The 14,868-nt window shown below is 43.8% G+C and overlaps 1 protein-coding gene across 4 annotated transcripts in view; it reads right to left on the bottom strand.

Moving 5' to 3' along the window:
• The window catches only part of rab11fip3 (RAB11 family interacting protein 3 (class II)), a 61,758-nt gene that overhangs the window by 17,860 nt on the left and 29,030 nt on the right, over positions 1–14,868 (bottom strand). For all 4 annotated transcript variants that reach the window (XM_088936914.1, XM_088936913.1, XM_088936912.1 and 1 more), the window contains 2 exons: positions 10,358–10,449; positions 5,034–5,206 (listed from right to left, as the gene is read on the bottom strand). In XM_088936914.1, coding sequence (XP_088793040.1) covers positions 5,034–5,206; positions 10,358–10,449 — 265 coding nt within the window. The remainder of the gene's footprint in view (positions 1–5,033; positions 5,207–10,357; positions 10,450–14,868) is intronic.

The raw sequence follows: 14,868 nt of genomic DNA, 5'->3' as shown, positions 1-14,868 counted from the left end.
GTTTTACTTAAATGTTATCTTTTCTCAATACAGCAGCCCACCTGCTCAAGAGCGGCCTTACTAATCAGTGAAAACAAGGTGTTTAAAAATGAAATGTATCTGAGGCTGTGGCGGACTGTGCTGAGAATCGCAGCACTTGCAAAACCCTGTTTGATGTCAAGCTGTGTAGGGGGCCACAGAACACCGCTGACTCAAGCTACAGTCGAGGGCTGCTTTCAGCACAATCTGTGCAATTTCGCAACTGGTTTCTTAGTGGAAACCTGCCACTTTCCCGTACACCTCTTCATCTCCACCTCACACTTCCTGTAAAGCCAAAAAAGCCAAATCCTTCCGATTATTAAAAGTCAAAGCAGCTGTGTTTTTCACTGCTGAAGTGGCTCAGACCTCTAGAGACAGACACTGGTTCTGGACAGCCAACTGTCTGTCGCGGGGTGTCAGGACACACAAGTAGCCTTTAGGACTGATGAACAGAACGGTTACTTTTACTGTTTCTTTAAGGTTAACATGACTGGTAACTGCTTACATGAATTGTGCAAGCTAATACTCCACCTCATGAATTTTATCACTTATCATGACAAATTCACAGTTAGCTCCCTTTTAACATTCTGTTGGAAACTCTAACACACGGAGACAATCATTAAATGTAACGCCTTGTAAGAAGCAGGGACAAATTTAGCCTACAAAGCATTTCTTTGCAAGCTTCGTAGCAACTCCGATTCCAGCAGTGGATTTTAATGAAAACATGCAATTGGCAAAACAATACACCTGCCACTGATAATACTTTAAAAATACAACACTCTGGGCTGTGCTGCACATTACAACACAAACGCGCATAACACTAAGGCACTATTCCTGATGGGGAGAGTTCACTGAAAACTGCTCTGGTGGCTGGAGGCCTCTTAAATAAAACACATATGGAAGCGTGATTGTGCTGCAGTCATGCGGGATACAGACAGTAAAGGTCACTTGCAGAGCTACACTGAGAAACACTCCTGCAGGATGGGGACTGATACCGTACAGCATCTCCTCCCCGATCTGCGAAGGCGATGTTGGGGAAGAGGACAGAGGCTCCGCATGTACGCCAAGCTAACCGATCCGGCTGTTCCAAGAGGACTGACGGACCCTTGCCACTCACCCGCTCCCCAGCTGGACAATGGCACTCAGTTCGAAGGCAGGAAATGCAGAGGAAGACAGAGGCCGCATCCTCTTCCCAGGGGAAAGAGCTCCACTCCACGACACAGGACCACACAGGGGGAACCCCTCCCCCAGATTTTAAAGATCAGGGTGATTCCCAGAGCCCTTTGTGCACGTTGTGTCCTTCTCCAGAGAGCAAACAGACTTCTCGCTACAGTTGAGGTTTTGAAAGCCTGTTCACTTCGACACCCAAGCACAGACTAGCTCCGATAGTTAATCAGATTTACTGTTAAGCGTTGGAGTGGGAATTGGAGTGACTGTGCCCTGTGAGATGCTGTGGGAGGGGGAGGGAGGGAGGGAGGGCATAATCCTGTTTAATTTCTAATCTTGGCCAGCATTCGCACACAGCGGCCTGTTTTGTGCAATGGAAGGGTTGTGTTCAAATATAGGAAAAAAGCTTTAAGCTCCCTGGTGCTCCCTAACCCCTCCACATAGTGTTTTTACGCCAGCAGAAAAAAGGTGGACCAGTGGAGTTATGAAACTCTGCATGACTAACAGCAAATCTTTAGCTGTTGAGCATCATGCGCAAGTAATAATAGGGAACAAAAGACAGTGTTTAAGCTCAATACGCAAGAATGCAGTTTTTCTAATATCAATCAAACAGCATGGGTGCTCAACTCTTTACCGTGGGACAGCACAGAGACCAAACCCCAGATCATGAAATTATCATTGGCACTCTCAAACAAATAACTACCGGGACCCTACTATACAGGTGTGCTAGCGCAAAATGGGCCTTTTATGACTCCATATTTTCTTCTGAGAGCCTCCTTTCATTTGAACATATTCACCAATTCAAATGTTGGAATGTATGTTCAGTATCCTGTAAAGGGCTAGAAGAGTTCATTGACAGGACTCGAATAAAGTGCCAGAATGACTTGACTCAATGCCGATGCTCAGAGCTTGGACTTCCTTCGGCGGCGACAGGTCCTGGAGGAGGCAAGACGACATTGACCTACGGGTCAGTCAGAGAGGAGGTGGGGGGGGAGCAGCCGATGGGCACCTTCCAGAAACGGAGACAACTCGACATTTCCTGTAATTCAAGGCTCTTTCGCCAAGGGGAAACGAAAACACATCTCCGCCAGAGAGTGCTGAGCTGTCGTCGCGCTGCTGCGATCCGTCAGCGAGTCAGCAGATTCGGGGCCTTTGCCCCGGCTTCCTCTTGCTCTCTGGTTCCTTCATTTTCCACATAAACACGGCACCACATGTTCAGGGTGCCATCAGCAGCAGGGCACAGACTGTTACACCCACACAGGGCATCTGCCACTTAATCTAAACCTTAATACACTCCGCACAACAGTCCAGGAACAGACTAAACCCCCATTCCTATTCTGACATCCCAGCTACAGCACTCTGGGACACCATAACTGCTTTCTGACTACACAAGCACTTGTCCTGGTATTGAAATGTATTACTCAAGGTAAGATAACACTAACTTTTACTATCTACAGAATCAATTTTTCCTCACTTCTGCTGTCATAAGTAAGCTTTCTCCTCATTGCATATTAACGTTTCAGTCCACTTCAGAAGATGGTTTCACTTTTTTTAATCGTAACATTAAAACGATCAAATACATGTTTAAAAAAAGTAGAAAAAGACCTTCAGTACCTGTGCAACAATAAGCAAGCAATTTATAGTGCGCTCAAAGAAATATTTTAGAGTATTCGGATTAAATCCTGAAACCTGGTGGAAAACAAATATTCGAACAAAAGGCGAGGCTAAACTGACAACAACAGCAGCATCCGCGACTCAAAACTTACTGGAAACCCTGCAGGAGTTCTAATCAGCTGTAACCAGAACTCGGACCCCCAGTGCAGAACAGCCAGCAATGAACAGGGAGGAAAACTCTTCTCTACCTCAGCGATCCCTTGTAGGTGAAGAAACTAGCACCGCAAACACACCAGTCTGAACCCCCCACTGGCTTGGCACAAATTTATGGCTCTTTCCCAGAGCTTATTCAAGGTCGTCAGTTCAACACTGTATCAAATCTGAATTTTATAGCCACCCTGCTAGTTTAATCACTCGGACTGCTACCATTTCAAAAGATCCGCAGACAACAAGGAATCCAACGGAAACATGAAATTGTGTTCCGCTGTTATTTTTAACACCCGGTTTATTTTAAAAGGGAATTGCGACACGGTGCTAAATAAGAGCATCTCTCTTGTCTGCAAACTTTTCAAAGGCACGGTTTCACTTTTTTTCAAAATGCTCTTCAGCCCACTTGTCTGAAATCACAGACAAGGATGACTCCGATAACCAAACGGACAATCTAAAGAGATGGAAAAGGCTTGCAGGGATCTCGCCAGACTCAGGAGAAAACAAAAAAGTGTACATTTTAAACAAATTATTCTTTTTGTGGTCTTTTAATACAAAGTTCAAGAAAGAGACAAACGATAGGGCCAAATAAGTTACAAGAGGGTGATAAGAGCTTTGCAGCACTGTTAACTCTGCGTGTTTTAGTAAGCAGTGCAGACAAACACACACTGGTGTGTCCCAGGTACCTTGAGCCTGTAGGGCACTTTTTTCACACATGAACACCGACACTAGGAAACAGCTGACCAACAGAGAGGCAGAAAAAAGAAAACATTTGCTCATTTCAGTCAAAGCCTTTGGCATTCAGGTGTGCTGTTAGCTTCCGAGCATGAAGAGAGTGGTCACACCTCTGAAACTGAAATGTAAACTTAGATAGGGTTATCAGCTTCAGAGACAAGCTGATATTCCACGTGCTCAGCAATGCAAAGTACCCAGCTTGATGATTAATCCGCAGATACTTTTTAATGGATCTTAAGGTTTACTGATGGGCAAAGGTTAGCGTCAACTGGGCTCTAAAGGACCCCCAGCAGTGACCCAAGAGTGGTGTAATAAAGAGATCGGAGTCTCTGCTAAGCTGTGCACTGGTGCGTTCCAATATTCGCACTGGCAAGCGTCTCATAAAAAGCCTGAAGGGACTGATCAGCATCAACAAATTAATTTCAGAGACTCTTTGTTGCAATGGGGAGATGTGATTAACTGCCGAAATGAAAACAAGCAAAGAAAAAAGTTGAAGTGCAATCTGTCTTTTCTTCGACATTTGCTTTTACAGATGGACAAGCCTTAGTATTTTACAAAAAAAATCTAACTAAACGCACGGGCAGGATAAATGAAATACACAGTTACAGTGAGCACTTAAAGGAATTTTTCTCTGTAGATACGTTATCTTTTCAAACAATTCCCAGTTGCTGCCTTTCCTACTTCCAATCCAACACAAGCAGGAGTAACTTAAAGATATGAGCCAAAATTAACAGTTCTCTTTCCAAGTCAAAACAGATGTCAAAAATACAGTACTGAGATTTTGTTTTTAAAAAAAATCAAGCATTAAAAGCAAATTCTACCAGTGCTGTTGAAGACTAGAGCTTTTCAATGTTCCAGCTGAACAGTATTTAATATTTAAGAATGAGCATTCCTATCAAACAAGAATGATCGATACAACACTGAACAGTTCAGATTTATTTAAGCCAGTAAGAACAAATGTTTTTTTTAGGAACTGCATTTCAGTTCAAAAATTAATACAGCCAAGACAGGACATAGTACAAACAGTGCAGTACCTTAAAATGCAGGTGCTAATTTGAGCTGTTTATGATGCAGACTGCTTGGGGGAAGAAACGGTTTCTGAATCTTTTGGTCTGTGATACCTCCTACCAGAACCCAGGGCTGAAAACAGATCGTGGGTCCCGAGGTATAGCTCGAGCCTGGTTGTGCCAGCGGTCGAGATATATCCAGTCGATGGTGTGGCACAGATCAGAGCCTGTGATCTCAAGGACAGGGGGTTCTAACCCGAGGGGGGCTGGGGACGTGACACTCACCTGCTCCCCGCCTCCTCGGAGTCGTGCAGCGTGGAGTCAATGGCGCTGTCCGTCTCCACCTCCTCGTGCATCTCGTGGTGCACTAGCGTGCCCGTGTCCTCGTCCGTGAAGGTCTCGCACTCGCTGTAGGTGCTCTCGGAGCCCAGGTAGGCGCTGTCCGTCACCTCGTTCTGCTGCGGACACACACGGCAGCATAGTTACCACAGCCAGCCAAATAAACAACTCGCACAAAGCCTCCTTCCCCCTGTAGTGTCAGTGGAATCTCAGCCCTGAATCAACAGGCTGGGGACATTCAGATATCGCTGCATCCAATCACAGTAACAAGCACGAAAGTGCATCTCTTGTGAGACAATTTGGGATGTTATGTATCAAGATTGAAGCCCCCTGAGATGTAATAACCAGAGTTCTCTTTATTTCACAAGACATTTTCTAAAAATGTTTGGAAGGCGAATATTTGTAAATCGTTTTCAAATGATGCCTCAAGACCAAAGGCACATGAACAAAGTGAGACGTGTGAACGTGACAACTGAGGTGAGATGCGAGTATTTTTGGCTGGTGCTAACTCAAACGTTTGAGAGCCCCAAAAAATCATTTTCCTTAAGAAGAGAGGTTAGGTGTGCAGTATTGCATTGGTAAAACAAAAAGGCTTTGTAAAGCATCAAGACAGCCAGGACAGACTTGTTTGACCATACAGCTCATTGAGTTCTCTCTTTACACAAATTAGATTTTACAATCTCATGTATCAGGTATCTACCAACTAAACTAACCATGATGATGAACATAAAACACTAGTAATCAATTACAACATACAATCATTATCAACATCAAAAAGTAAAAATTGCTGATAATCCACACACCTGCTAAACTTTTTGTCAGAGAAATTTAACAGCTCTTTGGTTTATCAGCAAGTTTTACATATGAACTATATATGTACAATTTGTTCTTATCAACAAAGCTGGTGGTATCAGTCAAACCATACACAAAAGGTGATGGCTGTCTACTTCATTGCATCATCATTGCAGAGAAATGACTGATCAGACCTGGCCAGTGTTCATCTTCAATTTCCCTCACGGGATTAATAAAGTACCTATCTAAAAATTCCGATACCGAATAAACGACCATCTTCAATGCTCCTCAGCCATGTGAGCTGAGTAAGTAAATGATCATTCCTCCTCTCTTGCTCTTGTCACCATGCCTTGAAGACAGAACTGTGCTGAAGGCAATCTGAAGTAACCTCTACTATTCTAACAATGTTGCACAGACAGCAGGCCAACACTGTCAGCACACTGACACTCTGTACACCAAAAAATAAAAAAGCCCGATTAACAGGTCTTGAATCAATTCAGAATCAACAGCCTGAAAGTGCTACATTTGCATCGCTGGGGCCTTAAGCCCAGAAGCAATCCATTTTGAGCTACACAACACTGTAACCTGCAACTTCAAAGAAAGCAAGGAAGCAGTACAGTGTCAGTTCTTCGGTGCCGGCACTGTGCTCCCCAGCTGAGTGAAAAAACAAACCGTCCCAGATCACCCACAGAAAAACACAGGCAACACGGTCCCCGACCCCCGCACCACCGGCCAACGCAGGCAGGCGGTTTCAAGCTGACGGCAGAGCTCTGAATGAGCCAGACGACGACTGTACCTGCCAGGCTGGTGCCTCCGCAGATGCCATGCCCGGGGGGCTGGCCACTACGCCCAGGGCCATGCCTGTTTGTGTGAACCAGGGCAGGAAGGAAGGGATGTCATAGGATTAGTGGTGGAAATTGCAGCGGAGGAGGGGTAGATCCTGCCGTGTCCCCCCCCCCCCCCCCCACCTCCCGCTCCAGATTCAGAACGGCACCAAGAGCGAGAGAGAGACAGCTACGGTCCAGGTCTGCCCTGCGGGGCTGGGCTCTCCCAGGCTCTGAGGTGGAAGTCCAAAGAGCAGGGGCTGTAAGGAGCTCGCGGGGACAGTGCCGTCACCCCTGGGCGGAGCCGAAACTCTGGCCGCCCTCTTGCTCACGAGACCGGCCCTTCCACCGAAAAACATCCAAAGACAGATAGGTACTGTGCTGTGTGTTCAGCTGTTTCCACTCTGTACACTGTTGGATGACGCCTGTGCAGCAACATGAATAGCAAACCACACCAGAAGAGAGAAAAGATCTCTGTTCTGGGCTCTCAAACCTGCCACAGCAGTCATGGAAAGGATGGCAAAGTTTTCAACTTTTTCATTCAGGATAGAGTACACTCACCTCTAATTGTGCCTTCCTCCAAGAATCCAACCGTGAAAGTCAAGTGTTGTTTTAAAAAAAAAATTCATAGTGTTTTCAGGGTCGTGAGGTGAAATATGTCCTATATGCAGCTGTCTTGTGTCACCTACTGTATAATGGAAGTCATACATTAAACAGAAGCCCTTCCAGACAATGCATACGCCTGCCCTCTCACTTAATAATCAAGCCTTAAAGTAATTCTATGAGGAATCTAAAACTGTACAATATTTGCTCTCTGCTAACAGCAAAGATGAAGGAATCGCCATTAGCAAACCACCAAGCCCAGTGTGGAAAACCTAGTTTATTTTGACCGGTAATAAACCAGGTTTAGGTACCTGGTTTAGATGTGAAATGTTGGGAGTTCCACATTAAGCTGATGTAACACCCCAGGATCATAATTTTAGATGCAAACATCCTGGAATAATTAAAAACTGCCGGGGGTTATAAATGTCTCTATAAGGCTGCTCTGTGAAAATACTATCCACATTGCTACCATACCTTTACTTGTAAAACTGAGCAGGGAAACAAGTAACAAGTAGCTGCTCAGTTTTGCAATGGGACACTTTGTGCAAAAGGGGTGTGGGTAACTTTGAATTAACTATTATAATGTGTAGCTCTATTTGAGGAACCTGAAGATTCCCTTTAGAGCAGTTTCCCCTCTTTTCACCAATTACTGCAGTCCTGCAGAGGTTTTCGTGAACATTTAAATAAAGATGGCAGGTTCAGCCCCAAACAGGCACAGCTGGATTTCGTTTGCTTACCTATCTGAGGTAAACAAACAAAACTGGCTTTCCCAGAACAATGGTGCTCAGTGTTGCTTCTGCTGCGGTGAGCTCTGGGCTTCTAGACTGTGCAGGGGAAAGGCTCTCCAACTGCTCCACCCAGCTACCTCACCGGCTTGTTTTTAAAGCAAACAGCGGAACAACAGGGGCCATTGAAGAGAGCAGGGAAGGACAGAGATGTTGCTTGGTGCTGTTGTAGCACCAGGAATTTTTAACACCTCGCTGGCCTCTACACACAGAAGCAAATTTAGTTCCAAGCCCTATGGCAATCAAAACCAGCACTGAAGAGACCTTTCAAGAAACCAACAGCAGAAATCCTTAGATCTATAATCCTTAGATCAATCTGCAGCCAAAGAACCTAAGCAGGTCAAATGGCCTCCACTCATTTCTAACCTGTCCCAACTGTTTCCCTAAACCAATACAGTCTTCAGGATAATACTGTATTAACTTTGTATAGACAATGCTAAAACACCTATTCCAAAAGTCCATACTTCAGTATGTCCTCATGATATACCTAGAAGCAACAAGAATGCTATTGGTTCCAATATACATCAGAAATGATTCAAGGGAATAAGTATGGTAGCGCATGTATGCATGCACACAATCACAGTTCTTAAAAGGTTTAAAAGAGATCAAGCTGAGGAAAGCAAACCTTGACCTTCAACAAGTCTTTTTCAACGGAATACTAAAAAAAACAAAGGTTCAATTTTAGTCAGAGCCAGACTAGACGCATTACATTTATGCAGATAGTTAATTAACACTTTTTAGCACAAATAAAGCAAAAGCTAGTAGAAATTGCGGGCCTCCAGGCATTCACTGGACAAACACACAGCGACCCCTGCTGGTAACTAGCATAAAAAAGAAATACTGAAGAAACAGGTAAAACTCAAGCAGCTTTCAGAAACTTGAAAACATTTACCCAATATGCTAGATCCAGTCAAAAAAGCAGACTACACTTTATCTTATACTTACAAATAGGAAAAGATCAATCTGATGATTCAGAAGTCCTTATAAAAAATATCAGAGGGGAAAATAATTTGTAACAGCTGTAAAGCTTAAATGACATGAAGCTTATTATTATGATCAATATAAATGTCAGGCCAGAGCTGTAAACAAATCCACATACATGCTTATGCCACCCAGCCCTTTTCAATCTCCCAATATACTCACAGTAACACCGCAACAGTCTCAGCATGACAACACATGGCAACCTCAGTTTAAACCAACCTAGGTTTATGCATTAACTGAAGGACCAATACAGACCGCACTATAGTGACATCACAGTAGACAAACTAAGGCAGCCAATCAGATCATTCAGATATCTCAGTGAAGTGTGACATCACTGCATTCGGTTTTGCATGTACGATATCTCAAAGCAAAAAATATCACAACTCCAAAAAATGACTTCAAGCTATAATCGTTTTCACCAAGTACCACACTGAAGTTTCAGCGTTTTTTGTCTAACGTGACAAAACCATTAAAAAATGTCTTTGCTTAGGTAATTTCCTTCCGCAAAAAAAAAAACCATCCTATAGTGAAAGTCACTCGGCTGCAAAAGAATACATTAATGTTGGCTGTCTCGTCTGTGTTCAGAGTGGTAAATCATTAATCCAACCCTCTGGTAGATCACAATGATATTTCACACTGGACTTGCACTGTGCAAGCCAAGAGAGGGCAGTATAGCTGCACTAGGTTAAAAAAGAAACATCTCTTTCATTGAGAATGCAGGACACCCAAGTAACCCAACAGCTACTCATGTTACAGAGATGAAGGCTGAAAGTGGCTGAACAGTCAACCTAATAAATTATGCAAAAATAAAACTCAACTGATTACCCTCCCAAACAGCACGATGGAATTCAAGAATGCAGACCACAACATTACTTTGTGATAAAAAACATTCATTTACATCATGCTTCTGTACGTTGCTGCATTTCTAAGGCATTGAATCAGCCAGATGGCAATGTTATTTGCTCTTGTATTTTGCATATACAATATCACAAGGCAAAAAGCATCAATTCAAGAAATGATCTCAAGCTGTAAAACCTTACACTCGATATCTCTCTGAGTTTTGGATCTTGGCTATTGACTATGTACCGTACGCCAAGAAAGCAAATAACCAGGCAAGAGTAGAAACGCATGTTTCTCTGCTGTTACTACAGTTTTGCTGTAAAGAGACCCATGCTGCACAGTTAATATGATGTATTTATTTTTAAATGTCGATCAAACCAACCGTGAGCTCATATTGCCAGGTGTCTGACCTGTGTTCTAGCTGTCCAGACCCCAGCACACTCACCTCAAAGGCAGCGTAGTCATCATACTCCTCCGGGCAGCCCCCGGCCTCATCCCCGGCATTAAAGCCCACCTCATACAGCTCCGCGTCCGAGCCTGAACAGACAGGAAGAAACAAAATGACTAACAAGGACCAGACATCTACAGCAGGGCACAGTGATGTCAAAAGTACCCTTCTTGGTGTCAAGAGTCGCATTCTGCATGTTCCAGTAGTTATAGTAAGAGCTCCAAACACTACAGTCCTCTTTATCTGCGTTTTACACCGAGCACCTAAACCCCTTATTCTACAGGGATATGAAACCTGGGATTAGCAGAAATGGTTAGTTGAGATAACGAGAAACTGTTTTCAAAATCAGAGCGTTATTGTCGAGCTCGCTTCAGGACAGTGCAGGATCCCGGAAAAAGAAAAGTGAATAACCAAGCAGAAGTAGAAAAGCATGTTTGTCTGCAGTTTTTCTGCAACGAGAGCCAGACTGCATGGTTAATATAATGACTGTATTTGATTAGTAGTCTTATACCTGCCCTGGGATTACTGACATTTTCCAAGGAACCAAAAGCTTCCCTGATTGCGGGATTTTTAACCAGGCCTTGTGTTTGTTCATGTTTTGGCAGGAAATCAGCTCAATGGACGTGCTCCGCGGACACCACATTCCCCTTAAAACATTTTCTTGATTTTGCCGTTTCCAAATTTCTTCTTTAAAATGTTAGGTATTACTTCAAACAGACACACCCCAACTACAATGTTTTGTGTGTACGCAGTCTGAGGTTCAAAACATAAAAACAGCAACCCCTATTATGACAACCTGAATTAAATCACACTGCTATTTTCTCTGTGTAATGTGTGGTAAATGACAAACTTTTTACATGCATACTAATATAAATGAATTCCATAAATGTGCGCAATCACACATTTCAGAAATTGTGGAAATTGTCCCAGATGTGATAGAAAGGAAACCACTTGCTCTGTAACCCATACACCAGACACATTTGATAAAAATGCACTCACATACTGTACACATATAGACTACTAATGACAATTTAATTAAAAACAGCATTCAAAGTAGCTGAAAAATCAGTAAAATAAGATTTTAGCGGTGGCTCTGTGGCTAAGGATCTGTGCCTGTGGCTGGAAGGTTGCCAGTTCAAATCCCGCAGCCGGCAGAGGAATCCTATTCCGTTGGGCCCCTGAACAAGGCCCTTAACCCCAGCTGCTCCAGGGGCGCCGTACGATGGCTGACCCTGCGCTCTGACCCCAAGCTTCTCTCCCTGTCTGTGTGTCTCATGGAGAGCAAGCTGGGGTATGCGAAAAGACAAATTCCTAATACAAGAAAGTTTATGTTGCGATGTTTTTAATTTAACAAGTGTTATTTGTTGATATGAAAACAATTTAAAGGAAAAGATTGGAAATACGGAGAAAGGATTTTTAAAAGGCAAAGTGGCAACCAAACCACAGTTGTCTCACACCCCACTGCCTCCTTTTTCTGTTTCACTGAGAACTGAAATCAGCCGCCAACAGGAAGGTGGATAATAAACCCGGCAGCCAAGCTATCACAAGCAGGGGTGTCAGGAGAGGACAATAGGAGCAAGGAAGCAGTCAGGACTATCCTGTTTGTTTAAACCAACCGCGATTGCAACAGAAATGGTCAAACCAGAGTTAAAAAGGAAATGGAAGATAGAATCGGGGTTCATATCTTGCGTCCAAAAAATACGCTGAATATATTGCCAAACTGTTCCAACATACTAGCCAACCATAAGAGTTTATAATTAGGTTCAGTGATTCGAAGGGGCTCCGATACATTTTTAATGGGGATAATAAGCAGTTTACAATGACACCTAATCATCCAGCACAGTGCGGCCTCTTCTCTCAGACAGGAGATTCAGGCCTCTGCACTGGACCCAGAGACAGGCCACTTAACACTGTGCCTCCAGTTTCTACACCCCACAGATCTGGAGAAGGTGCAGATGCAGGGGTACCCTGTAAAACCCTTTTCTTCCACTTCTCTTCTTCTTGTCTCTCATCAGTAAGCTCCCGTTGGCAAACAAGCATCTGCCCAGCCCAAGGTACACAAAAGGCTTTCTGCTACAGCCTGCTGAACTCGCTAGACCCGATTCCAGCTCAGTCCAAGGATATTTGTGTACAAATGCACATCGTGTGTGCTGAGAGATTCATGACAACTTTTCAGCTGGAAAGGGTCAGCAAGAGAAAGGCAACAATGGAAGGATTTTAAATTCAATTCACTACGTGCTTATGCAGCGATTTGTGCAGCGGTCAGTATGGTTTTGCAAGCCCTCCTCACACGGTTCAGAAAGGACAGACTGCAGTCTTGGCACACTCTGTCTCTTAAAACAGTACTTGGCCTTTCTGTCCTTCCCCAAAACGCAAAACAGAATACGATAATTTCCCACAAAGGCTCACCAACAGAAAAATAAGATGCACTAGCAGGGGAATTCATATCTATAAAAAAAGTTGATAAAATTTACATGAAAACAAGGTCGCATTTTAAATATAAATTAAGCACGACTAACAAAAATTCTTGTTTCATCTTGCATCCATCTTAAATTCAATTCTCCCTTAAATTCTGGTATTAAGAGAAATGGGGAAAAGATCTACTCAAATCAAGTGGGTCAGGGTTTAAAATTCTCAATGTTAAGACGTTCCTAAACCAATTGTTGTACCAACATAAGCTTAAATTAAAAAAAAAAACTGAAATGCTCCGTTTACTTCAGGAAGACTGTGGAGGTTAAAAGAGCTTGGATAGCGAATCAGTCCAAAGGAACTCGTTGCTTCTGTGAGTCTTTGTTTCTTGATGAATAAAGACTGCAATCAGATTGGGTCGTTCTCCATTAGAGAGGAACCCTGTGAGCCACAGTCGTCAAATCAGCATGTGGCATCCCTTAAGATCGACAGGCTGTGATGCAGACGGGCAGGAATTCTGGCACTAGCCTGTAAAGGGCTTTAGAAGTTACCAGCAACATTCTGACATTCCTACAGAAGCAGAAATCGTGTGACTTGCCAAAATGCGCAGTGTGCCCAGAGGAACAAGCGCATATGCCTTCATCAAAAGCTTTTATACTTGCAGAAGGATAGACAACACGCGAGACATCTGCGCATTGTCACTGTTAACGATCTGAAAAGCTTGTGAAACTGCTGCAGTAGCTTTCTGTCCCCCCTAGCTGTTCCCATCAGAGGCCTGACAACAAACAATTTCTCAATCTCACTGGGGCGGAGCTCCGGGAGGCAATCTCACATTTAAAAGCCTGTTCCTCTGACTACGCATGAGTGTTCCTCATCAACCTGACAGCACCAGTCGGCAAGGGGGCCGAAAAGTGATAAAAAAGGGGTCTTATTGCTGATGTTGGCAGATCAGAAACGGACACAGGGTGCGTAGTGATGTGTGGTTTAAATTTAAAATAAAGACCTGCTGGATGAGTTAACAGTGGGAGTGCAGGAGAGGTCGCATTCTAGGAGACAATAAAAAAAATTCACCATGTCTTCCCCCCCCCCCCCTCACAATGAAAGCAGCTTTTTGACACGGTGTCAGTCCTGAGGCTGAGACAGCAGCTCATCCCCTCCTCCCCTGTTCCTATTCAGACCTGCGCTGACTGACAGTTCCCTCAGCTAGGATTCGAAAACGCCTGCAGCAATCGGCACAAGGGTTCTGGGGTCACTGGGTCAGGAGCAGTCACGACAGACCCATGCAGGAAAGGAGCTTCATGTCTCTGATGAAGAAGAAAAAAATACTTGTATCTCTACTCGTTACTAGGTCTTTTACCTGCATACTGTAGGTTCGCTAAAAATATCCTATTATTTTTTAACAAAAGGAACAGTTCAAGTCTGTTAAGTCCAGGGAATAAAAAAATGCTCTAGAGGAGATTTGTGACCAGAACGCCTATTTCCCATTGGGATATGATCTTTTCCTCTAGGATGTCTCAGTCCGGTTTCGCCTTTTGTTGTTGCTTTGCAAGTTGCTTTTAAGGAACTCCAGGCAAGTCCTTGAGGAGTAGAAATTCTGTGAATAATTCAGGAAAACCTGAGCCCCTTCCCTCTCCAAGCCTTATCCCAAGGCTCTATTGTATTTATGACTCAGGCTCCATTACTAATTGAAAGGATGAGTAACACAAGCTGCTAACCTAGAAAACTTTAGGGAGGCCGAGCACCAGCTTCACCAGTTCCGTCACATCAGAGCGCGATTGTGCGAGGGTTTCACAGGAGTGAGGGTGTCACCGGGGTGCGCAGCTAGAAATGGGGTGCTTTTGGAAAAACCCCCCAGCCTCTGGCTTCTGTAATCTTGCCTCTAATACGCGTTTGTTCCATTTTTCTAAACTAATTAAAAAGGGACTTTCAGCATGCACTCTACAAGGACAAATGCACTCTATGCTGGCTTTTCTCTGAAGTACCATTAACGCAGTGACTGTTCGCACTTGAAGTCTGACAAACTTGGGGGAACCAGCTATCTTGACACAGTATGTCATCTGAATAAGCTCTGGGGTAAAAAAAAGCAGGCATGTTTTATA

The sequence above is a fragment of the Atractosteus spatula genome, chromosome 18 (genome assembly GCF_055471065.1).
Source record: "Atractosteus spatula isolate fAtrSpa1 chromosome 18, fAtrSpa1.hap1, whole genome shotgun sequence".
Classification (NCBI taxonomy): Eukaryota; Metazoa; Chordata; class Actinopteri; order Semionotiformes; family Lepisosteidae; genus Atractosteus; species Atractosteus spatula.
Note: the sequence above shows the minus strand (reverse complement) of the source record. Positions and strands in the feature narration are given on the sequence as shown.